The 24,584-nt window shown below is 49.7% G+C and overlaps 1 protein-coding gene across 6 annotated transcripts in view; it reads right to left on the reverse strand.

Moving 5' to 3' along the window:
- Positions 1–24,366, reverse strand: part of ASCC2 (activating signal cointegrator 1 complex subunit 2) — a 40,196-nt gene extending 15,830 nt beyond the window's left edge. Inside the window, exons 1-14 of one of the 6 annotated variants that reach the window (XM_081251643.1) lie at positions 24,162–24,271; positions 22,142–22,179; positions 21,643–21,807; positions 20,099–20,197; positions 14,019–14,104; positions 13,483–13,653; positions 12,387–12,516; positions 7,591–7,658; positions 6,567–6,677; positions 5,146–5,258; positions 1,240–1,314; positions 688–795; positions 368–436; positions 68–142 (exon numbers count right to left, since the gene is read on the reverse strand). In XM_081251643.1, the coding sequence (XP_081107769.1) occupies positions 68–142; positions 368–436; positions 688–795; positions 1,240–1,314; positions 5,146–5,258; positions 6,567–6,677; positions 7,591–7,658; positions 12,387–12,516; positions 13,483–13,653; positions 14,019–14,104; positions 20,099–20,189 (1,097 nt within the window). In that variant the 5' untranslated portion in view covers positions 20,190–20,197; positions 21,643–21,807; positions 22,142–22,179; positions 24,162–24,271. Of the gene's footprint in view, positions 1–67; positions 143–367; positions 437–687; positions 796–1,239; positions 1,315–5,145; positions 5,259–6,566; positions 6,678–7,590; positions 7,659–12,386; positions 12,517–13,482; positions 13,654–14,018; positions 14,178–20,098; positions 20,198–21,642; positions 21,808–22,141; positions 22,180–24,161 lie in introns of all 6 variants that reach the window. The other 5 variants (XM_081251642.1, XM_081251641.1, XM_081251645.1 and 2 more) reach the window with 5 other exon arrangements.
- Between the last annotated feature and the right edge of the window lie 218 nt (positions 24,367–24,584).

A 24,584-nucleotide genomic window follows, 5' to 3' on the forward strand; every position in this document is an offset into this window, starting at 1 on the left:
CCCTCCACTCCTGTGGGTCTGACCCGGTCAGGTCAGGCCCGTCCCAGGGGCTGCAGTGGAAGGATACAAGGCTGACGAGGCCTGCTGCAACAGGCTGATGTCATCGGCCACGGGGAAGAGCGCATCATAGTCCCGGAGGAACCTGCCAGAGAGAGCGCAGCGGGGGTGGTGGGGAGAGGGTGTCGGGGAAGACAGGGCTGGAGCCACAGGGGCTGGTTTGCTGCGGGCCACTCCCCGTGTCTGCTGCCCAACCACAAATCCCAGAAGCTTAGACTGTGGTGAGCACATGGCAGGGGCTCTATTACTTAAGGTCTCCTGGGGCTGGTGGGAGTGCCACGGGCCCGTCCTAACTCAGCCACACGCTCACCTCTTCTCCTGCAGCAAGGAGCTGAAGATCTGAAGGAACTCTTCAATGAAGCCCTGAATGTTGTCACAGCTGGAACAGGACACAGGCAAGATGAGCTCATTCCATGCAGACAATCTGCAGCTCCCTTCCTCGCCCGCTCACCCCACCCCTCTGCCAGGCCTCCAGCCAGTTGGAGGAAAGAGGCATTTTTCTCAGTTTCCCATCTTTGCTCAGCAACCCTGGAGCAGGGGAGGGACAAGATGAAGTGAGGGAAATGCCTCTGCTGGGCTTGGGGAGGGGGCTCTTCCCCCTGGGTGGGGCAGTGGCTCCCGAGTGTTTACCTGTTTTCTAGGACTGGAAGAAGGCAGATCTGGTTCAGGAGGATGTGAAAAATCTCCAGTAGCTTCTTCCTGGAATGGGAGAGCCTCTGCCACAGGTCACCCAGCAGCCTTTGAAGGCCACAGAGAAAAAAGTAGATTTGAGAGGCAAAAAAGGCACTGAGGGAACTTCTTTCCAGCATTTGCAGGTGCCCCTTGCCCCCCAACCCCTGCCCCCGCCCCCAGGGGCTGGGAAAGCCTCACAGTTCGCTGTTGACAGCAGTTGGCAAAAGGCTACAGGCTCTGAGAGGCCGGCTGGTTCCAGGGCCACTTCTCAGCTCAAACAGGGGGTCAGGAACCAGCAGGTCAATAAGAGCTTGGAGCAACAGCTGAAGGGAAAAGGCTTCAATACCGAGGCCGGGAGGCCATTAGGTAGGGAGGCACCAGCCAAATCCGCATGGTCCTTGGTCCCACCGCCTTGCTTAGAGATGGGGATGCCAAGGCCCACGGAGGGCAGGGCCCGAGCTGGGGCTTCTCTCTCCCACAACAATACTCTTAGTTTTGTCCCCGCCTCACTTGCTATCTTCAAGCCTCCTCTTCTTAATTGCAGACTCCAGTTCGGGAACTGCTATTTCGTAAAAGGAAGCTAGCCTGTGGTGGCACACATGGGTAAAAGGCTGGATTAGCTCACAAATATCACACTTCATTAGAAAAAGCAAAGCAAACTCAAGGGAGTGGGAAGGCCTATTTCTTGCTCCCAAGTTGTCACCACAGTTTTCTCTCGGGACCACCCTGGCTCTTCCTGAAGTTCACCCCAGATTGTCCCACAGTGGCTGGTCCTAGGAAGAGCCTCATGGGAAGTGCCCTGGAGCTACTTCCCCCATTCATATGGGAAACCAAGGCCCAGATAGGCTCATTCTAACAGAGCAATGAGAAGGCCACCCAGGACTCACTGGGGTTTGAGAAACAAATACAAGGTGACTTTTTTCTTGCTCAAAAACTGCCGGCAGCTCCCTACCTCCTATGACGTCAAAGTGTAACTCCTCTCTGGTACATCTGTACCTGGCACAGTATAGCCAACCCTGCTTCTCACCTCAGCAACCTCACAGCCACCCTTTCTCAACTCAGATTTAAACTCTCCATCCCCTAAATTAGGAGATTGGGATTAACATAGACACACTACTATATATAAAATAGATAACTAATAAGAACCTACTGTATAGCACAGGGAGCTCTACTCAATGTTCTGTAACAGGGCTTCCCTGGTGGCGCAGTGGATAAGAATCTGTCTGCCAATGCAGGGGACAGGGGTTCGATCCCTGGTCTGGGAAGATCCCACATGCCGCAGAGCAACTAAGCCTGTGCGCCACAACTACTGAGCCTGCGCTCTAGAGCCTACGAGCCACAACTACTGAAGCCCGCGCGCCTAGAACCTGTGCTCCACAACAAGAGAAGCCACTGCAATGAGAAGCCCGCGCACCAACGAAGAGTAGCCCCCGCTCGCCACAACTAGAGGAAGCCCGCACACATCAACGAAGACCCAATGCAGCCAAAAATAAATAAAGAAAAAAAAAATTCTGTAGCAACCTATTGATATATGGGAAAAGAATCTGAAAATGAATGGAGATATATATATATATATATATATATATATATATATATGTGTATAACTGATTCACTTTGCTGTACACCTGAAACTAACACAACATTGTAAATCAACTATATTCCAATAAAAATTTCAACAAAAGCGAAAACAGAAACTCTTCATCCCAGCCACACGCTTCCTGATCACGCTCACCCCTGTGATTACTCCTCCCCGGAACTGGATGCACAGTACTCAGAAGATCGTGTTTTTACAACTTAAAATGCAGCTACCTCTCTTCTGGGGTGTAATTCTATCTCTGAACATCTTAAGCTTCCCAAAGCCAGAAATGCAGCTGACGTGCCTAGGACAGTGCTGAATCTGCAGCAGGCACCCTGTAAATATCTGTCTGTCAATCGGCTGGCTGCTGACAACTTTTTCCTCGTGCAGTGCTGTGCGTAGCAGAGGGTAAGCAGGCCCAAAGAGGCAGGCCTTTCGAGGCCCACAGCATGGCACCCAGAAGACGAGAGAGAGGGTAGTTTGGCTCAAGCAGAGTCAGGCGTTGCCAGGATACACTGCTGGTGGGAGGGTTAACTGAAACAACCCCTATAGAGGGTGATTTGGTGAGATCTGTGAAAATTTTAAATGCATATACCATTTGTTCCCACAACTCTACTTCTAGGAATTTATTTCTCAGATATACTTGTAAAGAGGTACATAATGACCTGTGTGCAAAGTTATTCTTTACGGCAATTTTTTTGTAATAGCAAACAGTTGGAAAAAACCTAAATCTCTGGGGGCTGGTGTCCCACACAATGGAATTCTACCCAGTCATACTAAAGACTGAAGGTGCTTTATGCACAGATGTACATTAAATTTAAAAGTAAAATGCAAACAGTACATACAGTCCTCATAATATGCCAGTATATTAAATATTAAAAAGAGGGCAGGAGATTTATAATGTGTATATTTGCTTATATGTGCATATTTATATGCATATCTCTGGAAAATTCCACAAAAAAAACTAACACAATGCTTGTGTGTGAGGAACAGAACTGGGGAAGGGGGAGAGGAAGGCTTTTCAATGTGTATTTTATACTTTTTGAGTTTTGAACCATGTGAATGTATTATTCATTCACAGAATTAAAGGACAGAAAGAGAGGAGGGTGGAGAAGGTTGTTCTGAGAGAGATTAGCTAGAGGGCTGTTTGGGGAGGTAGCCCCTTGACCAGAGCCCTCTGGGACTGAGAGGCTGCTTCGCTCAGTGGGTGTTCCTGGCCTCCAGCACAGTTGGAACAGGCTGAGCCAGCCCCAGGCTGTTTGTGGGTCAGAGGCAGTGTCATTTGCCAAAGGCAGGGTCACTCTCAGTCAAGAGTGTTTTCTTTTCTTCCTCCTCATCTTGAGATGGGTGGAGCTGCTCCCCTGCCACGCGGGTACCTCGCAGGAAAGTCAGCTCTTCCAGAAATGACCCTCCCATCTCCAAAGACCCTTTCCAAAGCCATCTGTGCCATGTTTGGGAAGATGCTTTCACAAAATGGGAAAATGCTTATGGTGAGTAAAATAAGTCTAAGAACAGCATGATCTCTCATAGTGATTTTCATTTCCTACCTTTGGGGATTTCCCAAAGTTCCTACAAGCATTTGTCACATTTACCATGAGAAAAGATACCTTTTAAAAACTGTGACAACATTTTTAAGAGTCCCATCCTAACCCCTTCCTTCTGGGGAAAGTATGGATCAGTGCTTTATTCTAACGTTCTCCGGGAGGCCGATCAATCCTCATGTCTGATTTTCAGGAGCTGAGGAGATCCAGGCGGGCTCAGGGCACCAAGCTGCCATCTCTGGCACATGCCAGGGCTAGATAAATGTTTTGTTGAAACAAAATGAGCAAATGACCGAATGCACAGAGGGCTGGGTGGACGGGGCTGGGCAGCTCCCAGAAGCTCCTGCGAACGGTGGGGAGAGACGCCTGGCAAGAACAGCCAGAGGCCACTGAGAACAGGGCAGCCCACCCCAACCTTCTGCCATTGCCAGGCAGTGTGCCAGTTACCAGCCCACCCCCCGCGCACCCCCTTCTCACCGCACACGGAACAGATGCCCACGGTACTAAGTGGGCAAACAGGGTCTCCCTCCCCACCCCGGTATCCCCCTTGGTATCTTTCTTCATCACAGCAGGATCTTTCTATGAGTTCTTTGGATAAAAGCCTCCAGGGCCTCCCTCCTGCCTGCACAATAAAGGCCCCACTCCCTGCCAGCACTCATCAAACCAAGTCTGACTTCCCTGGAGCCGTCTCTGGTTGTCGCCTGCTCCCCACGCCCACACCCGCCCTTCGTGTCACACTCCACTCCCCTGTTCTCCCCGGAACACACGCTGGGCCTCCACAGGCTTCACTCTGCCAGCCTGAATGCCCTTCCGACCATGGAAACCTTTCTCTGCCTGGAAGGTTGCTGTTCATTCTTAAGACCTCATTTAAGGGTCGCCCTGAAACCTTCTCTTATTTCACCAGATAGAACTTTGCTCCCTCGTCTGTGTTCATAATTCGGCCCCAACAGCTGGCGCCACACGGGCGCACATCTGCTCACGTCCTCACGTGTGCTCTTCCCTGGGCTGGAGGCTGAAGTCCTCAGCCCGCTCCTTATCATCTCTCACTCCCTGTGACTGCCTGTGACAGGGGCTCTGAAACAAAATGGGACTGAATTGAAACTGCCCGACTCTTGGGTTGGTGTTTTTCTTCCTTCCCTCCCCTGTTCTTAGCCCCAACTAGCAGTGCTTCTCAAATGCAGCCTCCACACAGGCAGGAGCTGGAAGAGGGCCTGGTGCATCCTAAGCACCCAATAAATACTTGCTGAACGAAGATGTGAACTCCAACCTCGACTTCAACAGCCAGAACTACCTCTGTACCTGTAACAGAAGTCGTGTTTCTGGAAGGTTGGGCAAGCCAAAGGGAAGATATCCAGAAAGGCCCAGAGTGTGGTGCAGGTATCACAAAGGTAGAGAACGATGTCCTTTAATTCCTGTCGCCAAAGGAAAACACTGCATTATTCTCTTCCGCCCCCAGGGACAGCTCTGTAGAGGGTCTGAGACAAAGCTGACAAAGCCAGGGGTCCCCAACAGGCAGGTGAACGCTGGAGGTCCCGGGCAAAGACTGGCTTGTCCATCTCTAGAAGCACGATCTGGGGAGCTCGGGTCTTGCTACTGTAGTTCCAACAGATGCACAGCTGGGGATCTCTAGGGTGACTTCTAGCTCTGGGCTAATACGATTCTCTCTCTCTCTCTCTTTTTTTTAAATTAAATATATATATATTTTTTGATGTGCACCATTTTAAAAGTCTTTATTGAATTTGTTACAATATTGCTTCTGCTTTGTCTTGGTTTTTTGGCCGCAAGGCATATGTGGGATCTTAGGTCCCCAACCAGGGATCGAACACGCACCCCCTGCACTGGAAGGCAAAGTCTTAACCACTGGACCGCTAGGGAGGTCCCCTGGGCTCATACGATTCTCTCTTGGAAGTTGAAGGAGAACCCGTCCCTGAATCTGAAGACAGTGCCTGAGGTCCCACACAGAAAGTACATCCCAGTGAGGACAAGAATAGCCCACCCCACTTTCCTTAGAGTTTGAAGCACCTGTACAGAACAGGGAGTGCGTCCTCATAGGCTTCTCTGATTCTCACGATGACGCTAACAAGCAGGCTGGGATCTCCATTTTACAGATGAGGAGACTTATCTGTAGAGACTTCTCTGCGGTTCAGAGGGGTAACATGCCCTGCTCCCACAGCACTCGGTGTGCCCTTTTCTGAAACACTTGTTTAAGGCCTGTTCTCCCACGAGATCGCAAGCTCCAGGAGGGCAGCTCACAGCTGCTTCGTTCCTCCTCTAACTTTGGTGCTTAACACAGGGCCAGACGCACGTCCAGGCTCCTTAAACATTTACCTCCCGTCTGTCATCCCCATTAGATTCTGAGTTCCATGAGAGCAGGCGCCATGTCTGCTTCTGCTCACTGCTTCACCTTCACAGCCCAGCCTGGGGCCTGGCACGTGCTAGGGGCTCCTCCGCGCAAATCAGCGCGGTGGATGAAAGGCTCAATGAATAACGCACCAAGGAACCTGTCCACCTGAACTATGTGAAGACTAAACCTCCATCCTGTTCCCTCTGCTACTCCTTAAATGAAGCTCCCAGTGAAAAGAGAAGGCCTGCTGAAACGCTCTATACCTGTGTGACAGGAACAGCTGCCGGTGGGGTTGGGGTAAAGGGCTGTGAGCAGGGGAAGAAGCTGCTGGGCCTTCTACTGGCCAGAAAGAAGCTGGGCTGAAGGGCAACCTCACCAGGAGAGGCATGTCGCTGGGGGTCAGCCGGCCCCTCTCCTCAAGCTTCTGGGGTGTGGCGCAGGCCCCGTCCCCTTGCAAACCACAGTGCTGGAGGATATTGCTGAAGACCTGTGAAACACAATAGATGACTCTCCCACATCCCGTCGAGCCAGCAGCTAGGACCCCCACCCTGCAGCGAGGGACTGGTGATCCGAAAACTGCCTCGGAATCTTTAAATATATGCCAGCGTTCCTGGGACACCAGCTGAGACAGTGACCTTCTCAGAGAGCGGGGTCAGAGTGGAATCTGTGTCAAAGTGGAATAATGGGGGCATCCTTCTTGCAGGATTGTGGTGAGGATTAAAATGACAAAATGTATGTAAATCCTGTGGATATTACCTGGATAGACTGGACAAGTGTATGGTGATGAATATTTAAGAGTTACAGTCAGTAACATATGTTTTTGGATCCCCTGGAGATGGCGATTTATGGGAACTATATTGAAATAAAAGACAAATCAACAGTGAGGGGAAAACAGAGCCCATCATAAAATCATGTAAGTGTTTAACTGATTGTGCTATATTCTAAGTATGCTAGCATGTAAAATTCTAAGAGTTACTGTCAACAGTGGTTATCTCTTGGTGGTGGGATTACGGAGGGAGATTAATCTTCCTCTTTCTGTTTTTTTTTTCTTTTTTTAAAATTTTCCAAATTTTCTACAATGAACATTATTTCATCTGATTTGAGAAACGTACAGGGGTATCCTTAGAGGTAGATGGCTGTTGACAAACAACACAAAATGCACCCCAAGCTCTTTCTGTATGAGTGCTGGACAGCCCTTAGACTTCAGTCCTGTTCAAGAGAGGAAAGGATGAATTCAAAGGAGCGAGGTGAGGGGTGCAACAAAGAGACAGTCTGGAGGTGTATCTGGGGTGGCGGGTGGGGGGGGATTTCTCCCCGACTCTTCCAGGAAAGTTGAGAAACATCAGCAGGTAGGAGGAGGTCTCTGCCGCCCCTGGGCAGGGCTGAGAGTCAGTCAGTACCTGAAGGATGGTGGGCATGGTTTCATCCAGGTCATTGTAATAACTTGGCTGTTGGAGAAAGATGTTTCCTGAAAAGAGAAGAGAAAGGTAGGAATTGGGGAAAGACAGTAGGAGTGGAGAGGACGCAGTACAAATGGTTGCCAGCATGTTCTGTGACCTTTCTCCTCTTTCCTAAGCCTGCCTGCACTAAAGCAGTCCTGGCCCTGGGCCCCGCTGGCACAGAGCTTTGGCCCAGCCTAGAAACTTCCCCAGGGTGAGGGAGGGACCTTGCTCAGTACAAGTTAACCTTTTAAGCACCTCTGCCCAGCAAATTACGTAAAAGACCCTCCCTGGTCAAACCAGCTCACCCTGCCATCCCCAGGGAATGATCACACTTGGGCACTGTCCTTTGTATGACAGCACTGGCTTTGTAAATAGGAGCTAGTCATCCAGGAAAATTAGGAGACAGGATCACTCTGCTCAAGAAACCTGGGTGCTACGATCCAGGAGTCTTGCCAGGCCACGCCTCTAGTAATGTGAGGAGATTCTAGGGAGAAATTTCTCTAGAAATTCTCTTACCCTCTGCTTTTGAATCTGCTAGCCATACTAATCCCTACTCCAAGGTGAGAGGCCTGCCGGGACCTGGAGATAGATTTACCACACATTTGCACTTATTCCTATAAAATGAAGCCCCTCCCCAAGTGTTCACTATCCTCCAAGTGCTGCTGCTGTGAGTGCGGAGGTTAGAGCATATGGTAACTGGAACAGAAACCAAGTGTCCTGGCTGCCCAAATGGGTGGGGGAAGGGGGGAGGGAAGGAGGATCACAGCTAGCTAGGGGACATGATGATGCAAAATGCCCCAGCCCTTAAGAAGAGCCTGGGTTCCTCATCCCACTACAATCCCAGGACCTAAGGCTGGCTGACTGTCAGGGTGCTCTGACCTCTAGGTGTCCTCTGTCTTTGGGCAGGTCTGTCCTCGGTTGCCTTAATGATAACCCTGCAGCCCTCACCCTATCCTGGAGGATTTGAAAATGAATGAGATCAAAGGCCACATGGGGCTGGGTGAGTAAGCAAGTCACTAGGTGGCTGGACTTTGTGTATACACCTTCCTGGAGGCCGCTTCATTCCTCGATTCCAGAAAACTGAGTTTCACCAGCAGGAGCTTCCTCAGCACCTCCCATCTGACCCCTCAACCTGGGAAGGTACTCCCTGACCATCTGTGCCCACCTGCTCCTGACAGGCGGGGAGTGACTGCGCTGTCTCCCCACCAACCTCTGCTCTTCCTCATAAAACCCTCCTAGCAATATCCTCAAGGGCAAGTTTGAACTCCTGACCACGGCACGAAGGGCCTGTAAGATCTGGCTTCTGCTGGCATCTCCGGCCACCCTCTTCCCAACCCTCGAATTGCATTCTTCCCTCACACCATCCTCAACCTCACACAATGAGCCCTGTCCCCTCCCTCTGACTGCAGTGACCTCCCAGAGCTAAGTCCACCATAAGGCAGATGTCACCCTCTCCAGGCAGAGTCTCCTGACCCAGGCATCAGGAGCAGGTCTCCTCCCATAATTCCCAGGTCACACAGTGGTCCTCACCACTCCTGGACCACCGGGAAGAGGGGGAGGCACTCTTCCATAATCCTTTCCATGCTTAGGCCTGAGTAACAGGGATATTTTATAAGCATCAAAACAGATCACATTTCACAATCTACCCTTGCGGTCTTTGGAGTCTCCTTCTTCTCCTTTATCTGATTCCAATGACATTGAAGATCTGACTTTGATCTCTTAAAGAAATAATTAAAAAAGAAGGGACAGCAATGGCTTCCCTTGAAATATCCCTTCTCAGACTGAAGTAGTTCAGAAACCCAGGGTGGATGCAAGGTATTGCCAAAGAGATCAGTGCTGTCCTCCACAGGGCCAAGGCCTCATATACTCCTGCTCTGGCAAAGCAGCTCCAAGAGAGTCTAACTGAAGGGCCCTGCTTTCACAATTACACTTGCTGATTCACAACACCAGCCTTAAGGTTGAAAAAAAAGGAGGAGGCAGGGACAGGGCAAGGACTGGGCTTCTGCCCAAAGGACAGTTGGCCAGTTCCCTTGCTCCCCCCTTGTCTCCTTTGTCAACCCTCTTCCAGCTGATCTGCTTTGCTCAAGAGCTTCTGTGGTGGAGAAAGTGGAGGCTGCCCCTTGCTGTGTCTCGTGTCTTCTGCTCAAGGGTTGGAAAGAGAGCTAGTGTGTGTGTGTGTGTGTGTGTGTGTGTGCGCGTGCACGCGCGTGTTGAAGGGTGTGGAGAAGGGGCCTGCAGACGGAGAGGCAGATAGACAGACACACACACACAATATGAAGGGGCTCCTGATACCTGATCCTGCCCTCTTTTCTGTGAACCAGCCTCTGTGAGCCAAAGAAAGGGCTCTCCTTAATAAGCCAATTTAGGGTTCCCAATCTGGGGATGAGAATATCTAAAACAGCTCAAACTCTATGAGGGGGTATGTTTTCCTGGAGACAAGCTTTCATCTGATTCTCAAAGGAGTCAGTGACCCAAAAGATTAGGAACCCTGGCAACAGGCGGAGCTCTCTCACACCACCCTCGCTTGTCTGGAAATGCGGCCAGACAGCATCTCTGCCTGGACCCTCACAGCCGTCTACAGCCCACGGACCTAATGCTGCCCTTGCCTCTACTTACAACCTGCTCCCCCACCTCACGTTTTCTCCAGATTCGTTAAGACTCCTCCCTCCAGCTGACCTCACTAAGCCCCGCTTTACTCCCAGATGTGTCCTTTTCTGCCCCAGCAGCCCAAGCAGGCTCTCACCTTCAAACCCACGCTGAAGCCCTGGCCCCCTCCATGGGCTCCCGTCACCACCCTCCCCACCTGCATGCTGCCAGATTAACCTTGTCGCCAGATGGCTCCCCGGCCTGCTCCAAGCTCCTAGATGCTCCAAGCTCCTAGAGGCTCCCACAGCCTCGTCACAGTAAGAGCTCGCACTTACCAAGTGCCTGTAATGTGTCAGGCTCTGTGCTGAGTACCACCTCATATTTAATCCCCACAACCATCCTACAAGTTGGTCTTCCCTTTCTTCAAGTGAAAAAACTCAGGCTTAGGGTGGCTAACTGACTTGGTCAAGGTGACACAGCCGGGACTAGAGCTGTGGATTGGCCAGTTCAACTCTAGAACCTGCCTTCTTAGCCACCAAGCAATACTGCTCCCCAAGTGCCAAAGCCTGGCGTGGAGCCCTCCTTGATCTGGTCCCAGCTTCTTCCCCTGGCTCCTGCGCTGCCCTCCCAGAATGCTCCACTCCAACCAAACCAGCCTAATAATTGTTTCTCTAACTAATCGTGCCTGCTTGTGTGCACTCACCGCAACCTCTGCTAGAGTATAATTATTAAGGGTCTTTCCTGGGGAAAATAAAAGAAATTAACTGATGATCAGGCAATAATTAGATTTGAATGAGAAACCAGAGGTCGTTCCAATGAAAAAGCTGGATGTGAAATTTCATACACATTATGCTCTGTTTTAAAAAAAATACAGAGAGAAAAGACTAGAAGGGAATAATCACCAAATCATTGTCTCTGGTTGCAGGAATTTAGTAATTGCTTTCCTGTTTCTTTACACTTTATATTCTTTCAAAATTTTCTAAATTAACATATATTACCTTTATTATTGCAGGGGGGAGGTAGGAAGGAAGGGAAGAAGACATTTCTAGGGATAACTGAGCTCGGTAACTGGGCATTTGGAAGTCTCTATCCTACAATCTCAGGGTGAGGAGTGCTGACAGGGGTGTCCAGGGTGAGTAGCTCTCCGTGCCAGTCCAATGCCATGAGTGGCTATTCAAAGACGAGTCCACTGCGGCACTGTTCCCTCTGTAACTTCCCAACAAAGCTTCCGCCTCTGAGTGAACCTTCCAACCCATGGCCTCCTGGTGGGATCCAACTGCTGATGTCTGTTCCCTTCACAACCCCAAAGGGTCCTCCCTGAACTCTGCCCCCATCTGTTCTCAGCAGCAACGCAAATCTCGACATTTCTGAGGCAGCCTCATCACCCCTGAGGCAGGGAGTGGCCAAGGGCGAGAGCTTGAGAGTCAGGCCCAAGTGACATAAATCCCAGCCTGGCCACTCATTAGTCATGGCCTCTCAGGCAAGTCCCTTACATTTAACCTCAGTTTCCTTAACTGTAAATGGGGATGATGACACTACTGACATCACAGGGCGACTGGATCAACTGAGATGATATATGAGGAGCGTCGGCAGAGTCGCCAGTGAGCACTCAAATACCTGTTAGCTGTCGCCACCATTCTTACTCTCATTGCCGAAGCAAACTCCCCGACTCCTTCGACTGTTTGACACATGGCCTAATGCTAGGACTCCAAGATCCTGGAGCAGCTGCGTGATGCCCAATTTTTTTTTTTTTTTTTTTTTTTTTTTTGTGGTACGCGGGCCTCTCCCTGCTGTGGCCTCTCCCGTTGCGGAGCACAGGCTCCGGACGCACAGGCTCAGCGGCCATGGCTCACGGGCCCAGCCGCTCTGCGGCATGTGGGATCCCCCCAGACCGGGGCACGAACCCATGTCCCCTGCATCGGCAGGCGGACTCTCAACCACTGCGCCACCAGGGAAGCCCCAATGCCCATTTTTGTCTCCACTCCCCCACCGCCACTTAGTCACTTCTTTCAGGGTTGACACACATGTCCACTAAGACATTTCCAAGTACCACCCACTGCTGCTGCTCTGAATCCCCCTGTGCTCATCCGGGTGCCCGCCTTTGGAATGTGGGGGCCATCTCTGTGCCCCCCCCAACCTGCCGCCCCCAGGCCACAGGCCCTACTCACCTATCATCTTCTGCAGCAGCGGGGAGTTGCCTTTTCCAAAGAGCACGCAGAGGTCTAGGATCTTTGGGATGTCAAACAGGAAGTTGTTGTAGAGGATTTCTCCAAAAGCAGAGGGGGAAATGAAGTGATCCTAAGGAACAGTGCAGGAAGGATGAGAGACTTTCCAAAAACTGTGCATTGCAGGGTAATAGCAAGCTCACAAGAAACAATCTTCAGGTCCATCAGCAGGGACCTGGCTAACAGAAGAAGCTCTGTCCACACCGCGGATATGTCCGAGCCTCGTGGACTGACCTGGAGCAGTGGTCACACTTCATCTTAAGGTAAACAGAAGCAAAAGCTCACTATAAAACTATCAGCCGGGGAATCATTCTAAAATATCTATGTGTAAATCACCAAGATGTCTGGGATTGTTTAAAATACTCCAAGAAAAACAGAAAACTCAGGGGGAAGGAGCAAACAAGATGTCTATACCTGTTGAACCCAGGTAATGGGTACGTGGGAGTCATTATACTTTTGTGTATATTTGAAAATTTCCATGTAACAAGTTAAAAAAACAAAAAAGCAAGATACTATTTTTAAAATAAATATGCGCGCGCACACACACACACATTGAAAGGAAAAAAGTTTCCTGAAGGAACATGCACCTTGACAGTGGTCATTTTGAGGGGAGGAAATTTTGTGGATGACTTTCATTATCTACAAAATATTTCTGTTATGTTTGAGTTGTTTAGAGACAGCATTATTATTTTTAAAATCAGGGGGAAAAAAGTAAAGGTTTTTAAAAAGCACATACGAGTTCCTCTAAAAACTCAGAATCAATGTTTTCACCCTCTGACGCACAAGGAGGGCACAGTCACGCGCCACCTGGCACAGGGCCCTCGGTTCCCCATTGATGAAAACATTGGGTGTAACGCAGGCGACCCGGTGACTTAGAGGATAAGGGAGGTGGCACAGATTTCTTCCCCAATGGTGGGAATAAAAGCAGAGGGGAGACAGAGGAAACATGATACTTCCAGAGCCTTCCTTCCCAGGGCTGAGAGCCTGGCACAGAGGTGTCAGGTGGCGGTGGTGACCTGTCACGGGATCCGGGGCTTACTTTGGATTCCTTGTGAGTGGACATGCGAAGGAAGGTGAGAAAAACACTTCGGTGGAGGCGCTTCTCCATGTCAACGACCTCAGGGGCCGGGGCCACCCACTCGTCAAACTTTCGGGGGACATAGTGCAGGTAGGAGTCCAGGCACTTCTGCAGAGTCTCGTCGAAGACAACCTAAACCAGGCGACAGAGGACAGCAAGGGCTCGTCACTGAGGCCCAAGGGCGTGTGGGTGGACTGTGCAGGGCTCACGGCCCATCAGCCCTGGTCTGTGGCAAACACTCCAACCCCAAGGGACCGAAGAGGTATAAATGAGCCGAGGGCTAAACACGAGTTTCTAAAAATGACGTGTTGGAAGGCGTTGTGTAAACATCACTAAGACTGTGATACAAGTCAGAGCAATCCAAACCACAATTTGCTGTTAAGGATCCAGTGTAAGAAGGAGAGAAAAAAAGCATCTTCTGGGAGAGGAAAACAACAGCACCCAACCAATGGCATGTCATGTGCTTTGTCTTAGCGTGAATTTTGATAGAATGTTACCTGGCACCAGAATTTATCGTGAGGCAGGGCCAGGAGCCAGTCGAGGTCATTGGCTACGAAGGTGGCGCGTTCCAGGTACTCCTCCACTAGGGCGGGAATGTTGTCTTTAGGGGGCGGTTTGTATAACACAAAATACCGGTCTGCCTTCTGCTCGGGGTGCTACGGATCCAAAAACCACGTGTTAACGTGGCAGAGGTTAGTCAGTGAGGGCCCATTTGCCAACCCACAGCAATGACAACACTGGGCTGTTCCAACCGGTGACCCTCAAGCATAAAGAACTGAGTGTCTCTGACAAAGGGGGCTTGGTTGCAGCCAGGGAACACCAGGCGGGCATTAAATACCATGTTTTTTGGAGAATATTTAATGACATGGGGAAAGGTTAAGGGAAGAAAAAGCAGGACACAAACCTCTCTATTTTATAAAACCAGTTTGGGGAGTAAAAAAAAAAAAGTACACATATTTAACACATTCACACACTGGTACAGATTTTTTTTTAAAGTGTGTGGGGGGGGCAACCCCCCAAAGCTAACACTGGCTATCTCTAGTGGAAGGGATTATGACTTGACTATATTTTCCCATTAAAAAAAAGAACATGTATTATTTTTAAAATTATTTTTTAAATCATACAAGTGAGGCATTGAGCATCCTTTCTTTCAAAAACTCACAATAGTACAGAAAGGTGAGTTGCCTGGCCCATACCCCCAGCCCCTGTGTCAACCCAGAGGTAACCCCTCACCATTCCCTGAGCATCCTCACAGACCTTTTCTAAGTATTTACATTAAAATGTGCCCATATGAGGCATTGTTTGGACCCATTTTCATCTTTCTGACACAAACAGTATACTGTACATATCATTGTGCTATATCGTATAATCAGAAAAAAAACCTCAATTTTTTTTAAAAGATGCTAATCAGGTAATTGCAGGTCTCAGCTTAGCATCACAAGCTCTCTCTTGCAACCCTTACCTTGCCATGAACAAATCTTACTTTGTTCACCATAAAGAGGAGAGGATGAGCTCAGTTTTCTCCTCTGACTACATAAGGGCTGCTTTCTCTTGGGGTGGGGGGGAGGTGAGAACAGGAAGAAGGCTGGGCTGCGTCTCAGCTATTATCAACCACAATCCACCCACTTCCAGGTCTGTCAGTCGAGGGGGGACAGGAAACCACAGCTGATTGGTCAGTCTCCTCGAGAACCACCTACACCTCCCAACTGCCTAACGCAAGTTTGCAAACTGTGGAGTCTCTGAGTCCTGCAGGATTCCTTGGGGGTCACCTGCCAGGTGGGTCTTCAGGACCCCTCCCATTTAAATCAGAATTTATACAAAAGGAATCCTGCTGCCTGAAACAAGTTCAAAACTACTCTCTAGGCCCTAATTTCACCTCCTTGGTTTTTGAGTTCCCCTCCTGCCTTTGTCTGTTGACATCTCACCTCTTAGGTCACTTCTCAGGCCAGGCTACTCACCCCACTTGCCCAACAGACACACACATACACACACCCCTGAGAGTCTTCCTCCCTACAATCCTACACATTTACTGGCACCCTGCTGCGCACATGAAGAAAGGCATCCGTGTGCTTCCAGAGCCCACTCTGCAGAGGGGAAGATGCACATCTAAGCTATCAAATGAGCACAACACAGACAGCTCAAACCCGGAAGAGGGACTGTGAGAGGGCAACAGGTGATTAACTGCGCCTGGAGGACGAGGGGCCGCTTCCCAGGGCCGGCAGCATCTGAGCTGGCCCTTGGACGATGAGAAGGATTTTTAGGTGGAAAACACAGTATTTTTATGGAAGCATAATAATGGGCCATTTAAAAAAAAAAGGGGGGGGCACAGATTGCACCAGGCGGTGGGAGATGGATTTGGAGGGAGAGATGCTGGAAGGATAATAAAAGCCATCACTCACGGAGGACCTGCCTTGTGCGGGCTGCTGAGTAGGCCTGTCCCCCAGCCCATTTCTTTTTTACCTACAACAACTATTTCAAAAGGAGACAGTATTCTCCCCATTTTACAGAGGAGGAAACCAAGACTCAGTCAGATTCAGGAACTTTGCCAAGGTCACAGGGCTAAGGAAGCAATTGAGGCAGGATTTGAACCAAACCTGACACTGCAGACCTACTAAATGACCTAAGGTACCACGTGTCACCCTGGTCTCACTGCTCATCCTTCTCACCCCAGCTCTGACCTCACCTCCTCCAGGAAGTCTCCCAAGTCCCACCCTGACTAGGTTATGGGTTTCACCTGGGCTCCCCAACACCTGCACTCTGTGCTTCCCCGACTGTAGCACTTGTTAAACTGTATCAGAAGTGCTTGCTGATCCGTGGTTGCTGTGGAAGGGAACAGAGGAAGGGATAGATTATAGGGGGGGGCACGAGGACACTTTCGGGAGTAGTAGAAATGTTCATTATCTTTTTTTTTTTCTGGCCACACCACACAGCGTGCGGAACTTCCCCGACCAGGGGTACAAGGGATAGAACCCGTGCCCCCTGCAGTGGAAGTGCAGAGTCTTAACCACTGGACCACCATGGAAGTCCAGAAATGTTCATTATCTTGATTATGGTGATGGTTTCATGGGTGTATGCAGATGTCAAAACCAATCAAATCGCATACTTTAGATAAATACATGCAGTTTATTGTTCTCCAATGATACCTCAATAAAGTGATATAAAAGGGAGGGCCTGCCTTCTCCTTCTCCCCCACTACCCTGCAGGTCTCTGGAGAGAGTCTGAGTTTTGCTCACCACAGCAGTCCCAACCCCTAGAACAGTGCCTGGCATTGAGCAGACTCTCCATGTACATTTGCTGATTGAACAAAGGAATGCATGGAGGTAATGAAGGACCAGATCCTGCCAGGGTCTCTGAAGGACCTTCAATGCCACGCTCAAGAGTAGGGGCCATTGGGGATTTCCCTGGCGGTCCAGTGGTTAAGACTCCATGCTCCCAATGCAGGGGGCATGGATTCGATCCCTGGTCAGGGAACTAAGATCCCACATGCCGAATGGTGCAGCCGAAAAAGAAAAAAAAAAAAAAAAATGAGTAGGGGGCATGGAAGATTCCAGGGCAAGGAGCAGCAGGCTCCAACTGTATCTTCTACCCTTCAGGCCTGGCTTAGGTCCCATTGCTGCATGAAGCTTTCTGAACATTCTCTGCCCCTCAAACTTCTGCTCTGTTTATCCTGATAAGAAACTATTTTGGACTGTTCTCCAAATGCTCCACTTATATGAGTCTTGTCTTTCTCAAGAGCCCATTCACCCACTTTGGCCCAAGACTTGATTTCTTTTGGATCTTCAATAGTAAGTATGTGCATCTGCACGGTAACTACTCAATAAACATTAGCTTCAGCTATCACTCTGCAGAGGCAGCATGATGGCTGTCCCTTTGCTGGAGATCTTCTTCTCCCAAGTTGGGACTAAAGAGACAAATACAGGGCAGGTACATCTCTGAGGACAATCTTTCAGGAGCTTCTGGTGGCCTGCAGCACAGCCAAAAGACTGCTCCTCAATCAAGCAGCTGTCTTCCTTAGCTCGTCCCTCTTCCCACCCTACACCCCATTCATAATGCCGCTGTCACCGTCACAGCTGTCATCACCGTCTTCATTGAGTGCTCACTATGTCCTAGGTTCACTGCTAATTCACAGGCATCTCATTTAATCCTCACAGCCACCCCCGCAAGGCTGGTTCTACTGTTACCCTGTTTTGGATCCTGAGGCTTAGAGACGTTAAGTAACTTGCCCAAAGTCACAGGGCCAAGTCTGTGTGACATTAAACACAAAGACGGGCTCCTTAACTCTGCTTCCACCCCAGGTGGTTGGTGTAGGAGTCAGGCTCTCAGGAGCCCAGGCCAATAGACTCAGGTCCTCCTGCCAGGTCCACCCTCCTCCCATTGCTCTGCCCGGCTAGTGCCTATTCACCCTTCAATACCCAGTTCAGGATCCCCCTCTTTCTGGAAGGGGTCCCTGGCAGTGTGTGCTCTCCCACCACCCTAAGACCTCCCCAAACCCATACACCCCGCTGGTCTGGATCAGCAGCCTGGACTTCCTTCCCTCATATCCTGATCATGCTGCAGAGAACTACCAGTCTGCTTTCTCCCCTCAAGGGCAGGAACCACGTCTTTTCTCTTTGTAGCTCCAGTGCCTGTCACAAAGCATGGCTAGGGTCCTTGACTCATTTACTGAATGTCTCCTGAGAGCTACTATGTGCCTGGCACTGGAAAACCAGAACAAAGGGAAGGGCCCAGTCTCTGTTCCCACGGAGCCCACAGTCTAGCAGCCCAGGTGTCCAGTACACGGGGAAGGACTGAGGTGGGAAATCAGACCCAAGGAACCCATCTCCACCAGCGCCGACCAACAGAACCTCTGCAGTGACGGAACTGCTCTAGACCTGGTCCGTGCTGGCCAATACAGTAGGCTCTCACCACATGGGACTATTTTAACTTAAATGAACTAAAACTAAATTAAAAATCCAGTTCCTCAGTTGAACTAGCCACAATTTCAAGAGCTCAACCACCACACGTGGTGAACAGCTAACATATTGGACAGAACAGTTCTCAATTTTCTGATCAATAACCCCCTTACATAAAAAGATTATGAATACAAGGATATATTGCACAACACAGGGAACACAGCCAACATTTTATAATAACTATAAATGGAATATAACCTTTAAAATTGTGAATCACTATATTATACACCTGAAACATATAATGTTGGACATCAACTCTACTTCAATTTAAAAAAAAAGTTATAAAAAAGAAACAAGAGGCTTTATAGCAGAAAGGTTAAGGGTATGGGCTCTAGGGGCAGCCTAGCTGTGTTCCCATCCTGGCTCCCCTCATTTTCCAGTTTTATGACCCTGAACTTTTAGTTTCCTCATCTGTAAAATGGGGACAACCAAAATGCCTACTCAGAGGGCTGTGGTCCGGCTTACATGAGATAATCCAGGTGAAAGGTTTGGCCCAGAGCGAGTGCTCTATACATTTTATTTTTTTTTTATTTTTTTAAAATTTATGGCTACATTGGGTCTTCGTTGCTGCACATGGGCTTTCTCTAGTTGCGGCGAGCAGGGGCTCCTCTTTGTTACGGTGCACGGGCTTCTCATTGCAGTGGCTTCTCTTGTTGTGGAGCACAGGCTCTAGGCGCTTGGGCTCAGCAGTTGTGGCTCACGGGCTCTAGAGCACAGGCTCAGTAGTTGTGGCACACGGGCTTAGTTACTCTGCGGCATGTGAGATCTTCCCGGACCAGGGCTCGAACCCGTGTCCCCTGCATTGGCAGGCGGATTCTTAACCACTGAGCCACCAGGGAATTCTTAACCACTGAGCCACCCTCTATAAATATTAAGTACTATTATTAGAGAGTAGTTAGGAAATAATAGGAAGCCATCCAGAAAGCAGGAAATAAAACACCAAGCTCTTGTTTCCCACAATTTTACTCAAGCTCCCAGAAAATACTTCCTCCCACCTTGTTCAAGTAAGCTCATATTCTTGGGAAAAGAGCAAGGGGGTATGGGGACTCCAGTCCCCGCGTCTGTCTCCTTCTCCAGCACCCTGGCACCTCTCTGAGGCTCTAATCTCTCCCCACAGCTGGTAATCGGCATGCTCACAGCCTCCTTAATTTTCAGTCTCACAAGCCCTGCCAGGTCTGTGTGTGGCGCTTCTCAGTCCGCTCAGAACTGACCTCTGAAATCAGTGTGCCCCGCTAAAGTGGATAGCAGCTGGTACAGCTCTGAAAAAGGCCCATCCGAAACCTGAGCACCTCCCACAGGGTCCAATCCCCAGACCCAGCTTTGGGCCAGCCCCACTGCTAGCCAGCTCAGGCTGAGTCAGAACTGCCATCAGACTTTGATTCAAAATGAAATGCTTTGCAGGCAAGGTGTGGGGTGGTGACATGGAAAATACCACTCAAATTCAAGCTGCTCGGAAAGGAAACTTCTACGATGGGCCTGGAAGGACCTAATAGCGTCCCGACTACTGAATTACAGACTGTGGCCCTTGGGTCATTTTAGAACAGATAAAGAAGGAATTTACTTTTTGCTTCTGAAATTGCAAGAATGATAATATCAGGCTGAACGGCCTCAAGGCACCGGCTCACCAGCGCTGGTGAAGTCCTCAGCTTCCCTGTCTTCAGGTCCTTGTGGGTGATCTGGAGTTGGTCCAGGGGCAGAGATGGCATTGTGCTGCATTGACCCTCCTGAAAGGAATATGGATGGGAAGAAGACAGCAGACACAGAGGCTCCTGGGGGCAGAGGCCTGCTTTGGGGCTGATCCCAGAGCCAGGAGAGAAGCTTCAGTCTCTGGCCTCAAAGGCTTCAAAGGCCTGGTTCCTGTACCTACTAATCTAGACCAAAGTGACTTTTTTGCCTAAAGCAGCAGTTATCAGCTGAGGAGGAAAACACTCCCCAGGTGACTCCTGAAATATTCCCACCCAATTTGAGAAGTACTGGCTAAAAGTACCTAGATTATCTTTATTATGGCTCCAGGTCTGTGCCCTCCTTGGCCTGTGAACTCTGTGAAGACAGTACCTGGGCTCTCCTTCTCTTGCTACCTTTCCTGTGACAAGCACAGGCTTGATACAGACGTGGCTTCATCCAATATTTCATGAACAACTGAATATGAGGATACTTTTCTTACCACTCTAACCAGATTTTAAGTCTTTTGGGGGTTGGAGCCATGGGCCTTTCTTCACTTGCAGAGGGAGTTAAGAGTTTACAACCTTTCTAAGCTTCAGGAAAGAAGGACACGGATAAACAGGAGGACCAGGGAGGTCAACAGAATTCACAGAAAACTGCCAGAGCGAGCTCCTTTCTAGAGAGGCACAAACTGGCCTCAGAGTCAGTGAGCAGCGGACACCACATCTCCTGTCTTCCCATCCAATGCTCTTTTCTCAATACAACTTGGCCTGACCTGCGGAAAGACATGCGCATTGGCTGAATCATGGTACAGAAGTGACGCAGGCCTCAGACATGCCACAAAAGGCCAGCACAGTCTCAATGACGACATGAAGACATATCAAGGCTGGGATGAGGAAATCATCACCTCCTGACCCCTCACAGAGGAGCTGAGGGGCATGGTCAGCCATGAGTTACTGGAGTCCCAGATCTCAGATATTAGGCCTGGTCCTGGTGTTATGAAGACAGACTGATAAAGCAGGGTCTCTGCCCTGGGGGAGCTTCTGATCCAATAATAATAATGACAATAGCAGCAGCGGAAGCATGCTTCTCATGTGCTGGTGCTCTTCTCAGTGCTTTTCTCAGCATGAACTCGCTTTATACACCTTAAGTTGCTTTACATGTATTAATGCTTGTAACAACTCTAAGGTTGGTACTATTATTACCTTCATTTTATCAATAAGGTAACAGAGGCTTGGAGAAGATAAGAAACTTGCCCTAGGTCTCAGAGTTAGTGGCTGGTGAAGCAGGCTGGCTCTTAACCATTCACTGTACTGAGTCTAGTGCACTTGAGCTGGTGGGGGCTGTGGCTGTCGGAGAAGCATTTCTAGAGGAGTGCCTGAAGGCTCAGGAGAGCCTGAGTTGAGTCTTGAGAGTGGAGAATGGCCAGGGAAGAAGGGTGTCCCAGGCAGAGGAAACGGCAGGAGCAAAGGTAAGGAGGTAGGAAGCAGCTTGGTATATGAGGAACCTTGGTTCAGCGGCTGCTTTAAAGACTGTGAAGATATCCATCTTCACATGGGATGCAAAGAGAGAGGTCCAGTCTGTCTAGTCCTCGAGGCTTGTTCCAGCTCTAGGATCGCAGTGGATAGTGGATCAGATACATGGTCCCCGTGTCTGAGCTTTCATCTTTCACCTTTGCAAAATGTAGATAACACCATCTGTTGTATATACATTACTTCTAATCAAGTTACTATCTTACTAGCCTTTTGCAATAACCCAGATAAGAACGACAAGGATTATTATGCTCAGATGTCCAAAGAGGGGCCCTGATTTGCTCAGGTAAATACATGAGTGGCCAAGTTGAAACTGAAGCCCAGCTCTTGTGCCTGGGCACCTGGGTCTCTTGTGCTGAATATGTTAAAAATACTTCTTTCCTAACCCCTCAGCGATGCTGGGAGGGCAGCTGGAAACATCAGTGGTCAGCTCACCAGTGCAGAAGTCACAAGCCCAGTCCTTTCCATACTCACCTTCCAAAGTCAGTAGTGGGAGTATCCAGTGTGGGGACCTAAGGTGGGGAAAGAGTCATAATGAGGAGGCGGCTCTCCACCCTTATAATTCTAGGCCCCATAGTTCAGGCCTAGACAGGTAGAGACAGCACCTGCTTTTGGAAGAAATCTACTCCTACAAGCCAGTGCCTGTTCAGACCCAGGCTGGTGTGATGGTTGAAAGAGAGGTTTATAGTTCTACAGCCTGGGTTCAAATCCTGGCTCCATCCTACCCATGTTGAGACCTTGAGACAGTTCCTTAACTTCTCTAAGCCTTGATTTCCTCACCTGTAAAATCGGGATGATAACAGCACATCATCTCATAAGCTCTCAGGGTTGATATGAGAAGTAACCAGCACTAAGTTATCAGGATAGTACTTGGCACATAATAAGCACCAGTAAAGTTCACTTGTTGTTATTATTCAAGTCCCAATCATAAGCAGAGCATTTTGGGCTTCCTCAGTTACTCGACAAACACTAACTGAATACATTCTGGATCCTGGGCATGTAAATGACTATCATTCCGTGTAGTTAGAGCTGTAACTGGAAATTTCCAGAACAAGCAGAGCAGAGAAAGGAAGGATGTCACAGAGAAGATGACTTACAACCTGGCTGTTGAAGGATAGGAGGAAAAGATGAAAAGGAAGGACATTCCAAGCAAAGAGCAAGCATGAGTAAAGGCTCAGAGCCTGTGGCTCTGAAGGAAGAGGGAGACATTTGGGATGGCTGAAAACACAAGGTCAGAGAGGGGGTGACAGAAGTGGAGAGAAGAGGTTGGATAGGAAAGATGGAGCCATTTTAAAAAGAGCCTCAAATGCTATGCTGAAGATTTTGGCCTTTCATTTGAAGGCAGTGAGGCGTCATTTAAGTAGAGGAGAGACACCATCAGAAAGAGAAGATAATAACCTGGTGCAGGAGAGGCCTTCTATGAACCACTGGAGAGCAAAAACTGTGTTAATTAACTGTGTTAATAGGCCATTCAAAGAGTTTTTGAGTACCCACTATGTGCCAGGCACGGAAGCCTGCCTGGAGAATCCTAAGGCGGGCAAGTAACAGACCTGATTCTGCCATTCATAGAGTTTACAGTCTTGATGGTTAAGACAGATGTGAACCAGACAGCCATACAAATACGTAAAACTCAACACCGTGAGTATGCTATGCAGGTAAGGCCCTTGGGACTATAACAGCATTTAACGGAGAGAACTAACTTGAGGGAGAGAGGATGTCAAGGAAGTTTTGATCTCAAGTATGAGTAGAAATTAACTAGGCAACGACTGGACTCTAAGTTCCAAAAGAATAAGGACAATGATCATGATGATATCTGTGCCCCACCAATGCATCCTCAGTGCCAAGCAGGGCAGTAGATGCCACAAATTAGGAAAGGGCCCCATATTGACCAATTTCAATAAGTCCTGGGAGCATCCCCAGGGATACTGCTGCCTCAGTTTCTGTCTTCACCCTTCTGGTCTCAATTCAATATTACTCTTCTCAGAGACCTTACCAGACTGCCCTATCTAAAGTATTCACTACCCTAGTTACTGTCATATCTTTAATTACCTAGCGCATGTATTTGTCGTTGACTGTCTCTGCCCATTAGACTGTAAGCTCCATGAGGGCGGGAGCCTTGTCTGTCTTGCTCTGTTTGCATCCCCAGTGCCTACATCTGTGCCCGGCACACAGAAGGCGCTGGACACATATTTGCTGAACGAATTAATGAACGTTGAGGAAACTGAAGCTCGGGGTGAAGTGGGAGGATCGTGACTCGTCCAAGGCCAAGGTCACTCTCGGGCCGATCCTCGAATCCGAGACTCTAAGCTCTGGCGGCCTAATTGGGCGGGGGTCGGTGGAGGGGTAGGAGGAACGGGGCGACTCGCGGCCCCGGGGGCAGCGTAACCCTTGGCCCTGCCGTGTAGGCAGGGAGGCCCAAGGCCGCGTAAGGCACGGCTGCGGCCCTTCCCAGGCCCGATGCCCCACATCCGGCAGGGCCCAGCCACGCACTCACCTCGGCGGCTCCACTGCCGGCGCTGTACAGCCGCCGCCACAGCCGCCGCGGTCCACGATGACAGTTCCCACAGCGCCGGCACTTCCGGGGTCAAACTGCGATTCCGCAAGCGCAGACAGGAAGCCTCGGCCCGGCCCCGCCCCCGAAGCCAACTGCCGCCGGGAAGCCGGGCCCGGGGCCACGCCCACAGCCGCAAGACTCTGCCCCCATAAGGAACAGCCTGGCTGTAACCACGCCCACTGTCCCCCCTTAGCTCCCTTCTTGCTTTTGCAGAGAGAATGGAAGGTGGGCGGAGAGCAGGTATGGTTCCACCTCTTGGAAAAAACAAGTATGATACCTGGGTTCTTAGGATCCCAGGCTTCCACCTCCTTCCTTAACCTACTCAGTCATAATCTCAAGTCCAGGAGGAATTCTGCAGCTGAA

Source organism: Mesoplodon bidens, assembly GCF_964165515.1.
Source record: "Mesoplodon bidens genome assembly, chromosome: 13".
In the NCBI taxonomy this organism is placed as follows: domain Eukaryota; kingdom Metazoa; phylum Chordata; class Mammalia; order Artiodactyla; family Ziphiidae; genus Mesoplodon; species Mesoplodon bidens.